The following is a 15996-nucleotide window of genomic DNA, read 5'->3' as shown; positions in this document are numbered from 1 at the left end:
AATTTGACCCATATACTATTTTACCTGTCAAAAATCAACTTTTAACACCCGATTTTCAGTGATACTTGGATGGTTTCACCTTTATGATTAACAAATAGCAAAACTTATTCCAAACTTTCCCCAAGTCGCTATTTTACAATTTATCCAGCATTTGTCAATTGAAAACTAGATAATAGCTAGATGAAGTTCGAAAATAGCTAAGTTAGCAACACTGCTTATCTTACATGTTTGAAATTAACCGAATTTTGAAAACTGGATTTTTTAGGTGGAAAGTCAATTTTTCATCTGGCAACACTGCCGTTAAGGACTACAAATATTTGTATTGTTTTGTTTTTTTTCTGTGGTGTTAAATACATTATAAGGACTCACCCCTGATCCCCCTTCCACCGCATTTACGCTTGGCGCGCTCTCCAGGATGGCAGATGTAAGCTTGGTTTTTGACGGCTTACCGGCGATCCTCCTGAAACCCGATATAATATACCGTATTGGAAGGAAGAAAGGCCTGGAAATCAGCGTCGCCAATGAGGTGAGATCTTTACCTTCTTTCCAGAGGTTAAATAACTAAAATAATTGTTATGCGTAGTCCATGGAGCTGGCCCACGCCACCGCCTGCATCCTGCGCCGGGGAGTGGTGCGCCTGGCGGCCCTGGTGGGCAGGATGTTCGTCAACGACCAGGAGAAGACCCTCGTAGACATTGGCAAGGAGGACGCCTTAGCCGGCCAGGTGAAGCTGCGATTTGGGAATGTGGAGGCCAGGCTGGAGATCAAGGAGGACAACGATGAGGTGGGCATTGCAGAAATCTCCTTAGATTTGATTTGAAAAGCAAATCCTCTTTTTTAGGCCCACGACAGCAGTGGATTCGGGGAGTGCCTGAAGAACAGGTCCATCAACTCGACACTGGACAGCTTGGACATCCCGGAGACACAGCCTCCATCCGCCAACACGACGGTTAATACTACGGCGGATAGCTTCTTTATACCCGAGACCCAAGCAGTTGTCCTGGATAGGCCACGGACCAGTGGAAAAGTGTCGCTGGGCGATGACTTTATGATACCCGAAACGCAGGATTTTCTGGCGGAACTTCCACCTGTACATCCCATCAAACCAGTGCTGAATCCGCATAACTTCACTATTGGCAGCGATGGGGAGTCCTCCCAGGGCAGCATGATACGCATGTGCACCCAGGACTACAATGAGGATGCCATCGATGACTTTGATTCCTCTCAGGTCCTCTGCGATGCTCTTCTTCCCTTGCCGCCGCCCACAAAACCCATGGAATCTCTTGAGAAGAAAGAAAATAAGCGGGGTGAGTGCATGCTCTGTGGAACCTATGACTTTCAATACTATACCTTCAAATATAACCCTTACCAGATCAACTGGACACTACCGACTTTGAAATGAGTGCCTTGAATTGGTCAGCAAGCAATTCCAAGTGCAGTGCCCTGAGTAGCACCAAAGCGGATGCAGTGCTGCCGCCAGGGGATGCCTGCATTACGCCTGAATTGACCGCTCCCTCCGTAGATCGTAACATATGCACCCCTGAACTCTTCGATTTGATCTTGGGCAGGGACGGGCGAGCCGACTCCTGTAGTCCAGATCCGTTCGTTCGTCCGGCGGATAGAGGAAATGCCACCACACCGCAGTTTGGCGGAGTCAAACAGCTGGTTGTGGCCACCATTGAGACTCCTACTGCCACTCCCGACAAAGATAACGCAGAGAGGAGTCAGGAGAGCAATCAGGATATGATAGTCACTCAACGATTTCCTGGAAATAAATTGTTTGAAAGTGACGACGAAGACAATGAGTTGCCGAATCAAGATTTGGTGGCCACTCAAGCGTTTAACTTGGCACGCCCGCAACCAAACGAAGCTTCAGGGACACTAAAAGAAAATGAAACCAATCAAGATTTCATAGCCACCCAGGCTTTTAACTTTCTGCGACCACAAACAAATGATTCTCCCAAACCACCAAAAGCTTATGAGAATTCCAGCCAGGATTTCAAAGAAACTCAGGTGTTCAACTTGGGTCGCCCACTGCCAAGTGGTTCTACAGAGCCACCAAAAGACAATGAGACTTCCAACCAAGACTTTATAGCCACTCAAGCCTTTCCAGCCAAGATCAACAGCTCTCGGTGCCAGGACTTTATAGCAACACAACCTTTTCATGTGGTCAACCAGCATTCCACGAGTCTAAGCAACAAGGAAAACATTCCACACGACGTCAGTGCCCAAAAGGGTTCAGGTACGTATGTTATGAAATGATCCTATGGTGGATTGAACAAAAATACCTCTAAGCGAGGTAATACAATATGTAAATTTGAATGGGGAATATTAGAGAATTTAATTACAAACTCATAGGGGTATCCCACTTCAAAATCGGGATCCTATAACTACGGTTATGGAATCTAGAACGGCAGTTTTAGATATCCCATCTTGAAGCTAGCTCGAGCTTTCTGAAAGCCATTGGAAATACGAAAAAATCAGACACGAAAATGGGTCAAAATCGTAACCCTCGTTTTAAACCTAAATTGTAATTTAGAATATTAGAGAATTCAGCCACAAATTCATAGAGGTGTCCCACGTCTAAATCGGGATTCAATAACTTGAGTTAACTTGAGGTCTAGACGTGCGGTTTTTGGTTCCCATTGGAAATACGGAAATATCGAACATGAAAATGGGTCAAAATTTTGACCCTCGTTTTAAAAGTAAATTTTAATGTAGATTATTAGAGAATTCAACCACAAAATCATTGATGTATCGCACATCTAAATCGGGCTCCAAAAACTCGAGATATGGAGTCTAGTAGTGCAGTTTTGGGGACCAATTCTGGAAGCCAGAAAAATCAGGCATGAAAATGGGTCAAAATTTGGACCCTCGATCTTAACATAAATTTTAATGCAGAATATTAGAGAATTCAACCACAAATTCATAGAGGTATCCTTCGTCTAAATCGGGCTCGAAAAACTCGAGTTATGATGTCTAGAAGTGCAGTTTTGGGTACCCATTCTGGAAGCCATGGGAAATACGGAAAAATCAGACATGAAAATGGGTCAAAATTTGGACCCTCGATCTTAACATAAATTTTAATGCAGAATATTAGAGAATTCAACCTCAAATTCATAGAGGTATCCCACGTCTAAATCGTGCTCGAAAAACTCGAGTTATGAAGTCTAGAAGTTCAGTTTTTGGCTCCCATTCTGGAACCCATTGGAAATACGGAAATATCGAACATGAAAATGGGTCAAAATTTTGACCTTCGTTTTAAAGATACATTTTAATGCAGAATATTAGAGAATTTAACCACAAATTCATAGAGGTATCCCACGTAGACTACTATTTTTATCCAGAAGTATCCACCTCCTAGATCGGGATCCAATAAAACAAGTTATTTGTGATACAGTGATCTGACAACCACAACCTTTTCCAGGTCCAAAAATCGTTGAGGATTCTTGTGATGAGATAGATGCTGTGCTGAATGAAATGGTTTCGGGAACGGTGGTAACGTCGCCTGTAAATCCCAACGAAGAGGAGATAAAGTTCTTCAAGCCATGCGTGATAAAGGATAAGAATCACTACCAAAAGGTAACTTAATGCTTTATCTCCGAGACCAATTTTCTATAAAGAGGATATACCTTGCAGATTTGCCAGATCGAAGGGGTTTTCAGTGACCTGAGCAACAAAAGTCGTTGGCGTACTGACGCAACCGGCGATGGCAGCCGCAAACGTGTGGCCAAATCAGAATCTCCTCCAGCGACGCGTAGGTCACCAAAAATCCAGCAATTTCAGAGTATTTCAAATGCATATACTTTACAGCAAGCCGAAAGAATCGACGCATATCAGAGGGATCTCAGAGATTGGAAATTAATGTGAGAAAACGGCGAGCAAATTCAGCGGACAAAAACTCGGAACGTAAGTTTCTTACAGAGAACCCAAGAAATTTCTACTAATATTCAATTTTCAGCTCTTAACAAATCAGTTTGCCCAGAACATGAAATTGGCGTGATTGCAGAAGAGAAAACCAAGGATGATGAAGGAGAAGCTGCTTTCAAAGTAGTGGCAAATCAATGGCAAGACCGTAGAAATCGAATTAATAGCTGCTCTGGTACTCCAGGAAACTCATTAGAAAAGAGTAAGGTAATCACTGAGTTGGAGGACAAAGAGCCACCATCCAAAAAGAAGCGCGATAGAAAAGTAAAGACTGCGGAGACAAGTAAAACCGACTCATCCAAGGACATTCCCAAGCCAACGACAAGAAGCAGGCGTAAAACTAGTGATGAAGATGCTGGCACAGAAAAGCAAACAAAATCCAAGATTGCGGAGCCTAAAACCACACGCCAAGCTACCATTAAAGATGCTGAGGTGCCTGCGAAGACAGCAAGTGGAAGGAAGGTCAAAAAGGCAGACACACCCAAAGATATGCCCAAGCCAACGCTCAGAACCAGGCGTCAAACCAGTGAGGAAGATGCTGGGACAACTGGTGGAGATAAGGAAAGAGATCTAAAGGACAAACCCAAGGATATTCCCAAGCCAATTGCCAGAGGCAGGCGCAAAGCTAGTGAAGATGATACTGAAACGGCTAAAGCAGAAAACCCTGTCAAGTTGAAAAATGCAAAGAAGCCCAAGTCAGTAGAGAAAAGTAAGGCGGATGCGTCCGAGGACAAACCCCTACCAAGAACCAGGCGTAAAACTATCGTCGAAGATGCCGACACGCCCAAAGAAGAAAAGCCAGCTAACATATCAGTTAAACGTGCTGTTGTTCGTATATCCAGGACAATCGTTGACCAAGCAGACACTTCTTCAAACTCCGGGAACAACTCCAGGATAACTCGTGCTGCCAATTCGCGGTCTGCAACTCCGTCTATTGAAGAGCCTCCATCTAGCTCCGCCGCTGCTAAGGCATCTAATGTGTCCGCAGCTAGCCGAGCAGCAAGACCAACTCGAGTTGCCAAGTCGCGTTCCACCACCGTCGATGAGTTACTAACTACCTCTGTTACTGCCAAAGAGCCTATAGCTTCCCGTGAGGAGCCATCCTCCAGCTCTGTTAATACCAAGAAGGCGACAATTGCAGCCGAAGGGGAAGGTGCAAGGAACAGATCAGGAGCCAGTAAGTTTGATTTTTATTGCCTAAACAATCGAATTATATTTATGAACCTTAACTTGCATTGCAGCCACTACTCGATTTAGTCAGCCGGATCCGGATCCCCTCAAAGGTAAATTTGCACTCACACATATTCACATACTCACATATTCACATATTCACATATATTCTTTTCGGTTAGCCTTTAATCAATATGTTCGAAAGGCCAAAACCACTGGAAAAATTAAAATAGCTTTCACCATGTGCAATCGTCAGGCGTTGGATTCAGTCTTAAAGTCCCTGAAGCGTAAGAAAATGCAGACTTAAGGAACGACTCGACTTCTAATTGAATTACTTCAACTTTCCAGACGTGGTGGAAACCACGGAGGATCCCCTACAGTGCGACCTGCTCATCATGGACAAGGGCGAGCGCACCTACAAGTTCCTGGCGGTGATTGCTTCCAACAAACCCGTTCTCTCCAGCAATTGGCTGCATTCCGTGAAAAAGAGCAGAAGCCTCGACATCAAGGCAGATCATCTGTTTAGTGATGCCAAGTTCATGGAGATCTTCAGGTTCAAACCCCTGTCTGTACTGGAACACCCTCGCTTACTATTTGGTTTACACTTTATGCTCGGTGAAGACATCATTCCAAAGGCCATCGAAATGAAAGGCAAGTGTAGCTGAGTACTCCTAACCCACCTCATTGTTTAAATCTTGGTGATCTCCCACAGTTATTATTCAAAGTGCCGGCGGAAAGGTCCACGTCCAACCGCCCTCGCTGGCCATCAGCATGGACCTATACGTGGTCACCACAAGCAAGGACACAAAGTCCAAGCGACGCCTGACCAACCACGAAAAGGTGCACTTCATCAAAACCGAGGCAATTATGCAGGCGCTCGTCCAACACAACGTTGAACTTCTGGACGAGTACAAGCTCAGCCTTTAAACGCCCTAATTTGTGGCATATTTCTTTTTTTGTTTAGTGTTTTTCAAATTTTCTAATGATATTGCTAACTTTTGTCAGCCATAATTCCAAGCAGCTCCTGATTAACTACAAGAAAGTACATCACATATTCACAGAAGAGCTATGTATCAAGCTTTAAACTTAAGATTTTTGTATTTTGTTTAATGTTTTTTGGGGCCATCTAGTTGCGGCCATATTAAAATTAGTTGTTACACTCCTACGGCCTGTCAAATACATCACACTGTCTATAGCTACTCCATCTTCTTTCGCTTCGATCCCGTGGGCTTGTCAAACTGCTGCCGCATGCCGCCGCCGCGTTCGTTGTGGAACTTAATGTTGCTCGAGGATTCGGCGTACCAGGGCGAGTCGAACTTGGTGGTGTCCTGGTCCACCAAATGCGTGTACTTGGTGCGGCCGCAACGGCCAAAGTTCTTAACCTGCATCACCTTGGGCAGGATGGTCTTGTCGAAGTGATCCTCCAGCGTGGCCTGGGCAAAGTCACGCTTCAGGACATCGTTCTCCTCATCCAGGTAGAAGGCGCCGCGATGGTAGTACTTCTGCAGGAACTTGTACTTGCCCTTTGTGGCCTTGTTGGTGACCATCTTGGGGTTCTGGCGCAGCTCTTGGCGTCGCTCCTCCTCGGTCATGTTCCGCATCCGATCGATGTCCAGCTTTTCGCGTTCGGTGCTAAAAGGCGTGGAAAATATAAAGGGGGTTTTTACAAAAAATTGATATGGACTCACTTGTCACGCTCCTCGCGATCCCGCTTCATCCTCTTTAGCTCGCGCAGCTTCCAGGCTTCGTACTCCACCTCGTCGTTCTCGTCGTCCGTGCACACATCCTCTATGCAGGCCTCGTTGCTCTCTGGCTTGGTCTTCTCCAGATCCTTCTTGACGCTCTCCTCGACCATTCGCAAGGTGGCCCTTCTGCGCTCCTTGGCCGCCCGCTTGGCCTCCGCCTCTAGCTGCTTTTGCTTCTGGGCCTCTCGTTCCTTCTCCTGAATGGTGGCACGATCCCGTTTCCGGACAAAGAGCGGCTTCAGGCGCGGCTCGTTGTCCTCCTCGCTTTCAGTCTCCTCTTCGTACTCGGAGCTCTCCGACTCCGAGGACTCAGACTGCTTTTCATCCTCCTTCTGAAGCACCTCCTCCTCGCGCTGTTGCTGCAGCATACGAGATCGGAGTTTGGTGCGTCGGTTCTCCAGCTCCGTGTCGCTGAGCTCGGCATCCGTGTCGGACTCGGAGGCCAGTGTGATTTTGTTGGTGCCGCGCTCAATGGTTTTCTGCGGCGCCTCGTCCTCCTCCTCGTCCTCGCTGTCGCTCTCCATGATCTCCGGTTCGTGGATGTGTCGGTGGCGTTCCCGTCGCTCGCGTTCCATGTCCTCCATGTCCACGGGCCTTTGGCGCAATCGTCGCAGACGGGGATCGTCCACCTCGGCCTCGTCTTCCTCCTGGGCGTCCCCCGTCCCCCGCTCATCCCCCTCGGCACTGCCTCCGCGACGGGAGAGCTCCATTTTGTGTCGCTCCGCCTTGTGGCGCTCCAGGCGCTTCCTGGTGTCAATGAAGTCATCCTCGTCGCTTACCTCCGAGCTAGAGTCCGCCCGGGCGTAGTCAGGTCGCTTTCCGGATATGTACCGCTGCACCTTCACCTTTTGCATGGACAGTTCCCCTGTGCGGAAGTTATAAACATTTTGTTAACCGTTTCTGGCGGGGATTGAGCCTTGTGCTTACCCTTCTCGTTGCGCATGGGAACAGCGCCCGCGGTGCTCTGAATTCCAGAGGCGGCGGCGGCGGCACTCATCTTGGCTTAAGCTTAACTACAAACGTTTAAAATGACAATTTACTAAAAATTACAAATGTTTTTTAAGGTATAGGAATCTAGAGATGGACAAAAATTGGTGATTGTAATCGAATGTAGCGATTACTTATCGGTGTCTACTTTAAGAACTCTGGCAGCTCTGCAAAAACGGAGGGGCAACGCCAACGCAGTTCGCGGGCAATTTGAAAATTATTAACGAAATGTCTTTTGTTTTTGTGCAATTGTATTTCTTTTCCGCTGGCGTTAAATGATATTTGTTAATTTTTGAGTAAAATGACGGAAGTGCGATGACAAAGCAGTTCTGAGATTAAAACCACCAATTAAGGCTTTTAATTAACGATATTAATGTATATGGAATACATTAAGTACTCTTAAGTGCGATCACTGAAAAAAAATTGAGGAAAAATGTCATTACTAAAATGTAGCTACTAACTTACCAAGGCATAATATTTCAATTACAGTAATATTACCGACGATTTTGAAAGGATTTTCTAGAATTTTGAAATAATGAACTTAGTTTCCAACATATAGTTTTTTCTTTTAATACTTTTTTCTCAGTGCTTGTACTATTGATTAGTATTTTAGCAATGTCAACGCCCACTCTCATTAGCGCATTAATTGACTACTACGCTTTCTCCTATTCCTATTTCAATTTCAAAAATATGAATAGGCGGTCGTCTCCAGTCGATGATCTTGAGTAATGCCGGAACCGCGTGAACCCAAAAATTCTTTTTATTGATATTGCGTACGTTCCATTTCGACAGCACGCAGCCAGCACGTGTGTGGATCGTCTCGTAAATGTTTGGAAAACGTTCTGATATAACATCATGTAAGAGACCGACCCAACCGGACCAAAGTCCGAAAGAACAACCTGACGGGCGAGAGGCTCGACCAGTTTTGTGACGTCTTGGGTCCACTTGCATCCGAGAAATAGAGTTTCAGGTGCCTTGGCTGGATTTGTTGTCTGGGGTGGGATGGGATCGTTTCGGGCCTAAACACTGAGTCGCATTTGCCGAACTGCTTTTAACTGCTTTTCGTCGGCTAAAGTAGTTGAATGGCCAAGATTTACATGAGACTGTTAGTTAACGACATGGCGGGCATATTTAATTAATGCAACACGCTTCATGCTTAAATGCATATCTGCCCAGTTAACTCACTGACCTTTACTAGAAACTGGGCGTTATTTTTTGGAGATTTTCCGCCTTGGGGGAAGTACCTGGCCAGAAATTTGGGCTTAGTGTTTGGACGCACAAGACCCGAACACGTGCATTTCCCATTTCTTTGGCCCCAATGTAAATTTATTGCGGTTGAAACTCTTTTTGAACTGACCGGCGCCGCTTCAATTCACATTTGAATTCAAATTCCTAATACATTTCAATTAAAATTAAACACCCACACTGGCGCACAAGAATTGTAAACAAATAATTTTCTATTAGCGGGAGAAAGAGTGTCATGCCTGATCAAAATCGTACCAGATCGAACTCGTTATCGTTATCCAAGTAAGACATAACATAACCAGCAGGCAATTGAGGCGAGGCGATGAATACAATATTGTACAAAAAAAAGATAAAATCGTTTTCATTATTAATTGGCGCACTTTTTTCCTTTGTGCCTCGGGCTCGAGTTACTTAAAAAGTAATAAAGGGTGAGCCAAATGGAAATATTTACACATCACGCAAACCCAAACTGGCTAAGAACCAGCAATTAAACTTTTGTGTTTTGTTTACAACGCATTTCATTTGGCACTACTTGTCACCCATTTAATTAACGATCGAGATCGAGAGATCTGCAAAGGAGTTGGAAAATACCGGATATTTTCCGACTTTCGCGGAGGAGACTTCTGAAGAATTGAAATGATTCTTCGTATATGAATCAGAACGTTGCAATTCTGAAATTAATTGGCCGCAATTCACTTGAACCTTTTTTTAGATGGTTTGGCAAACATTTCTCATCAAATTTAGCTCCCTGCATCGAATCAGGAATTTATTGTGCTCGGATTACTTAACCCCATGAGATTGTTTCAATTAAATATTGTGTCTTTGGGTTTTTTTGAAGAGAGTGCTCGCTAAATAATGATTTATATATTCAAATCAATAAATGTCTACGGGTTTAATTTTAAAAGTAATTTATCACTGTTATTCAATGAAAAGCTTGATGACATTTTGGCCTCGGTTACCAAAGAATATATCAATATACATAATAATGTCTGTCATGTGTATTAAAAAATACAAATATTTAGCAAAACCGTTTGTTTAGTTGTTAGTAAATTAGGATCCTCAATCATCTCATCATCATATATCTTTGATATCCTATCTTAGATATAAATAACTCATCTTAAGCCATCAATTATTATTCTTGTATTCAATATAGTCTTACCCCTATAGTCTTACGTACCTTAGGAAATGATTATTTTGAATCCCAGTTTAAAATAGGTTGCCTATATCTTAGCACTCCACACGACTGCTTCTCTCTCCACGAAGATCGGCGATCGCACATCCGGCGACGATTTGCCTGCTCTTAGTTCGATTTTCGCTCTTTCTTCGCTTTTCGAAGCCCCGAAGAGATCTCGATTTGTGGGGTTCCCGAAGCTGGGAGCCCGAGATTTTGCCGCCTTGGATGTCGTATAAAAAAGCGTAACGGCCGCTTGCAAAACTCATTCATTTGAAAATTGTGAATACGTTCGAACAGCGATAAGCGAGCTGGAAAACCAAGAAAAAATAAAGTGCTCAAAGTGAAGAAAAAATCCACGAAGGACTCGGATCAAAAGGACCAAGCAAAGGATTATAACTCAAAGTGAATAATTTGTTTTGTGAATAAAATAAAAAAACACGTTAATGAAATACAGAAATAATCGTGGCACAATACTGCAAATACAATTCAGAACATTTCTAAGATACGGTTTTCCACGTTTAATACCATTTGAGAGCTAAATAAAACCGACAATCGAAGGATCTTGAACTTAACGAATTGGAAAATAACTAACCAAGGTGAGGAAGTTAATCAGTTTCCCAGTGAAAGCAGCTTGAGTGTTTAATTGTGAATAAACAAATGCAAATGAGTTATTTGGTGTTTCCTACTTTAGTTGTCATTGATTAACACCCGCCTAGTGCAAACACCCAGGACAGTTTAATTTATAGGTGCGAAATATTTTAACCCAGAAACTTTAATTAAGAGAAATCGCCTTAAGTTATTTATGACTAAGTGCAGCAGGAAGGTTATTACTGAAAAACAGTTTGTGCAAATGCATTTGTCGAACAAGCTGTTAAATCTCAACTCTCATTCTGAATATATTTAAATATAATCGTAAATTGTTCGACTCTTTTTGCTGTTGGGTAATATTTGCAGCTGTCAAGGCTGGGGAAAATAGCTCTGATTGATCTGAGGAACCCACTTTGCGATCCGTATCTTTGGCCAACAGTCTGCCCCACAAATCATGCCAAACGCTTTATTTTGTTTAAATTAATAATAATAAAGTGGGAGGGGAGAGTGCTCTCCAGACAAGATAAAAGGCGAAACAAAGCACGCATATCAATTGGCTACAAAGATGATGATGCCATTTAATAATAACGAAGGGCTTCTTGAAACGGTCTGGGGGAAAAGTCCAACAATTAAGCTACAAGCCTGCCCCCAACTCCAACTCATACAAACTCATACGACCTGTGGGTTCTCCACCAAAAAAACGAGTTACACCAGCCCCTCAAGATAACAAACCAAAAACTTGAAAATATTAGTTCTAAGTTATTTAAATTATTCATTTTAAATTATTTTAAAGCTTAAAATGTCTTTTTTTATAATTATTAATCCAAAATAAGGTAAGATAATTTTCTAATCTTTCTGGTCTCTTACGTAGTTTTTCGAAAATAATTCATATTAATAGATAGATAGATAGAAATCTTTTAAAACAGTGGTTACCATTTTATAATTTTGTATCATACTTTATATAGAACAATGATGATAATTCTGCTAGAAACAAGTTCCATTAAGCATCTAAAATCAACAGCGCTGATAAGACATTTAAGTGATATTTTACCTCTGTGTAGCTGACCATCGCTCTCTTCTTGTTGGGCTTTTTGCTCTTAGTTTCCGGCCTTGTCTTTGGGAACTGGGATGCGGTTGCTCTTCGAAGATTCACCCAGCGATGGCGAATTTCTGGCCAAAACCGGCGCAATCCGGCTCAGTCCAATGGCCACCGATCTAAACCAGTTGAATTCGCTTAAATCTCGATTGGCGCGCTCACATTCACCATTTTCGCTCAAACTTTGTATTGCAGCCCTATTTGTGTGCCATAAGTGATATATCTGTGTATATAGGTCCATGTGGCACAGGAGCAGCTTTTCTTTAATGGCTTGATTGGCCGGAAAAGTGGGAGGGGCGGGAGAAGGAGGCGCCAGAGCTTCTAGTTTCATCAAAAATAATTGTCGAGTGTTTGGGATCAATTGAAGGGGAAGTGATTGCCATCGTTTATCAGTTGCAAAATGTGTGCTTTATGATTTAACAATTAAGAAAAGACACAGGAATGTGTAATAAATTTAAGTTACGCAAAGATAAGGCTTGTGTAATGAAGGCACAGACTGTAAAATTGAAAAGAATGCATGTAAGTCCATAGAATGCTGATCTATAATATGTGGGAATGTGGAGAGTGCTACAGAAAATATATGGTCCCATGACTTTTTAATTTAAGATACGAAAAGGAAACCCTGGTGTTAAAGCAATTACTAAATATTCTTTACCCAAAGTCCTTAAATAGTTTTAACTGTTAGTACCTAATCCAAAACTTCCCTTAGATAACTCTAATGCTAGATACCTTACCGAATTCCTAACCTTCAACATCATTCATGCGATTTCTTTTGGCCAGAAATAACCAGTTTGAGCGACCTAACAACCAGTTAAAAGCAGCTTTCTGCTTGGCCCAATCTTTGCCCATCCACTTGTAACTCTTACAGAGCAATAACTCTGGATCTTTAGAAAAAAAGAAATATATCTCCGAAAAAGCGTTGCCTTGACTGCCGCCCAATGGTGAAAACATATTAATCATAAAGCAATTACGCTCAAATGGAATTGTTTGTATAAGGAAATAATGTATTTGTACTTGAACATGGGGCGCTGGTCCAATGGCCTCCCCCCACGAGATTCCGATCCAGATACAGAGCCAGATCTTTCGGTTAATTAATTAATGGGCCACCAAGATGACACCGAAAGTGACACCCACGGTGTACCAATGGCTTTGTCGTGCCGCCTCGTTGCAATTTCTCTTTGCGAACCTTGATCTTGCAATGATCTAAGTCCAAATCGTTTCCGATCTTTTCTCGTTTCAGTTTGCACACATATCGCCGCGTGGAAAGTCGGCTGGAGAAGATACCTTCTCCCGGAAATCGAATTCCCGTACCTCATCCTTGATAGAGAGCATTCCCAGGACCAAGGATGTTTGCCACTCAGGATACCATTTTGAAGTTGCTGACTCTGTGTGCCCTGGCACATTCTATAACCGCACTGGCACTTGTGGAAAAATCCCCATCGCCAGGATCTGCTTCCTTGGATCCCAGTCACAAGTATTTGATAGTGCGCGGGGAATCCCCAAGTGCTTCGGAGGAGCATGTGGAGTTCGATAATGCGGCCACCCTGCTGCTGAGAGCCTTCAAGAACCAACAGGTCTCCGGAACAGCAAATGATCTGGAGGAGTGCAGTGCCCCCAGTCACAAGGCCACCTTCTCGGGATACGACTATGTGATCCTGCTGGGCATGCTGATCATCTCGCTGGGCATTGGCATCTTCTATGGGTTCTTCCAGAAGGGCGGCAGCTCCTCCAACGAGTTCCTCCTTGGCTCCGAGATGAGCATTTTCCCAGTAACCCTCAGTCTAACGACCAGTTTTATCACGGCCATCGAACTGCTGGGCAATCCCTCCGAGATGTACTTCCAGGGCACCCAGTTTGTGCTCATCGTAATCCCCATGGTCCTGGTTATCCCAGTGGCCGTGAAGATCTTCTATCCCATTTACTTTAAAATGGAGCTCACCAGCTGCTATGAATATCTGGGCATTCGGTTTGGCAAGGAAATCAGGATTCTTGGTGCAGTGCTCTATGTTATTCAGGTGAGTTTCCGGGATTCTATTTAAAAGTGGTATGGGGCTTAATGGATATTTCTTTGCAGATGTGCTTCTATACGGCTGTGGCTGTTTTGGCCCCGGCAATTGCTCTTTCCAAGGCCACTGGTCTGGACACCAAAATAGCAGTGGTCCTGATCTATGTGGTCTGCGTTTTCTACTCTTCTCAGGGGGGCATGAAGGCGGTGGTCATTGCGGATTCATTCCAGGTGGGTTTTTGATTGGGATAATTATTTTAGTGTATGTATGTGTAAAATACTTTGATGATTAGGCTGCTGTCCTGGCTGTATCCTTGGTGCTGATCGTGGGTCTGGGCAGTTTCTACAGTGGCAATCCCATCCAGGTGTTTCAGACTGCTGCCGAACACAATCGTCTGGAGTTCTTCAAGTGAGTGTTATTAATATTTCCAAAGGTCCTTAACAATCCTTGGTAATCCTTCAGCATGGATCCCGATCCCACGACCCGTCACACCGTCTGGTCGGTGGTCATTGGAGGCTTCTTCTATTGGACCTCGCTTTTTTGCACCAACCAGGCCTCCGTTCAGAAGTGCATGTCCTTGAAGTCCTTGAGGCTGGCCAAGATTGCCTTGGGATTTGCCATTATAGGCTTGATTGCTGTGTTTCTTCTAAACTTCTATACGGGTCTGATGGTGTTTACCCACTATGCGGACTGTGATCCTTTGACTGCAGGAAGGATTTCGGCCACGGATCAGTTGTTGCCCTACTATGTGATTAATACCTATGAGCATATTTCTTCCGTGGCAGGAATCTTTGTGGCTGGCATCTTTGCAGCCAGTTTGGGGTGGGTTATTAGAGTCAAGAAAATACTTAGAAATATATTTAATAATTTTTTTTTATTTCCAAAATAGAACTGTAGCCTCCGCCTTGAACTCGCTATCCGCTGTGACCTGCGAGGATCTTTTGGTCAATGGAATGAACATCAAAATCTCCCCTGAGAAGGGAGCCACCTATGCCAAGTGGATGTCCCTTGGTTTTGGCATTGCTTCCTTTGGCCTGGTTTTCATCGTGGAGCACTTGGGTGGAGTCCTGCAGGCCACCTTGACCTTGAATGGGCTGATTGGTGGTGTCACCTTGGGTCTTTTCGTCCTGGGAATCGCCTGCAAGCAGGCGAATACCAAGGGAGCTTTCTACGGAGGATTACTATCCCTGGCCCTGGTCATTTTCGTGGGTGTGGTGGCTCAGATTGTCAGCGTGGAACAGCCTGCGTTGCCCACCTCCATCGAAAACTGCGATTGTCATGTTAACCTCACCAACATCATTGGAAATCTGCTGACAGAACCTGTACAAATCATAAAGGAGGGAGGATTCACGTAAGTTTCCCTAAAAAATATTCAACAAATAGTAAATAAATCAGGAAAAAAATGTAATTTTAGATCGTGGCCCATTTTCCGGCTGAGCTATATGTGGTACAGCATGATCGGCTGTCTGCTCACGGTCTTCCTGGGCTGGGTAATCTCCCTGATCATCGACTTTGTGCAGCGACGCAATGTGCTGAAGATCACTGGCAAGGGTATCGATAACCCCGCCGCCTCCGAGGAGATCTTCAAGAGCGACTCCCAGGTGCAGTACACCACCACGACCACGGTGATGCCCGATCCCCGAGAGACTACAAGTGCCGAGGGCCATGTGAACCATGCCATTCGCATCGACGACGAATAGAACTCGAACCAAAAACTCGAATTCTGGCGGGGATCGAAGGATCGATCGTCGATCGTAGCTCCCCACCGGTTTATTCCTTGTGTAACCTGTAACCTCCATGTACAAAGACCAGTCGCAATCTGTTAACTGTCCTAGTTTAGTCGAAAGAGTGATTTCTAGTTCTTAAGTCGAAAAGCCGAGGTTGTTGGCTCAGTATTCTGTATACACACACACTTACTAATGTTACTACGAAATGAATTTATCTATAGTTTGTTTTAAGGCATCAAATAAAACCTATATATTCCTGAACAGCTTTTGTAGCTGAAATGTCAAGAAAAGTTTTTATGAGTATGGGTACTTAATAAAATCAAAAATAAGC

At 43.9% G+C, this 15996-nt stretch overlaps 4 protein-coding genes across 4 annotated transcripts; 3 read left to right on the top strand and 1 right to left on the bottom strand.

The window, feature by feature from the left end:
- Positions 1-340: 340 nt before the first annotated feature.
- Positions 341-6296, top strand: mu2 (mutator 2). Its single transcript, XM_017079054.4, has 12 exons — positions 341-526; positions 584-784; positions 842-1307; positions 1373-2242; positions 3428-3582; positions 3640-3757; positions 3814-3909; positions 3962-5104; positions 5169-5210; positions 5280-5384; positions 5446-5748; positions 5810-6296. The coding sequence occupies exons 1-12, from the start codon at positions 416-418 to the stop codon at positions 6022-6024; spliced, it is 3825 nt and encodes a 1274-aa protein (XP_016934543.2). The 5' UTR covers positions 341-415; the 3' UTR covers positions 6025-6296.
- Positions 6152-7937, bottom strand: Mfap1 (Microfibril-associated protein 1). The gene is made up of 3 exons (XM_017079055.4): positions 7770-7937; positions 6786-7707; positions 6152-6729 (listed from the first exon to the last, which is right to left on the bottom strand). The coding sequence occupies exons 1-3, from the start codon at positions 7837-7839 to the stop codon at positions 6294-6296; spliced, it is 1428 nt and encodes a 475-aa protein (XP_016934544.2). The 5' UTR covers positions 7840-7937; the 3' UTR covers positions 6152-6293.
- Positions 7938-10582: 2645 nt separating this feature from the next.
- Positions 10583-15955, top strand: LOC108013553 (sodium-coupled monocarboxylate transporter 1). The gene is made up of 7 exons (XM_017079465.4): positions 10583-10844; positions 13173-13947; positions 14007-14168; positions 14231-14346; positions 14401-14760; positions 14828-15289; positions 15353-15955. Exons 2-7 carry the CDS (start codon positions 13279-13281, stop codon positions 15636-15638), a joined length of 2055 nt encoding a protein of 684 aa, XP_016934954.2. The 5' UTR covers positions 10583-10844; positions 13173-13278; the 3' UTR covers positions 15639-15955.
- LOC136116872 (uncharacterized) lies at positions 10692-10787 on the top strand. Its single transcript, XM_065864417.1, has one exon. It carries the CDS (start codon positions 10692-10694, stop codon positions 10785-10787), a length of 96 nt encoding a protein of 31 aa, XP_065720489.1.
- Positions 15956-15996: the final 41 nt, after the last annotated feature.

Source organism: Drosophila suzukii, chromosome 3 (genome assembly GCF_043229965.1).
Source record: "Drosophila suzukii chromosome 3, CBGP_Dsuzu_IsoJpt1.0, whole genome shotgun sequence".
NCBI classification, from domain to species: domain Eukaryota; kingdom Metazoa; phylum Arthropoda; class Insecta; order Diptera; family Drosophilidae; genus Drosophila; species Drosophila suzukii.
The sequence above is the reverse complement of the archived record's forward strand: the minus strand, read 5'-3'. Positions and strand labels throughout refer to the sequence as shown.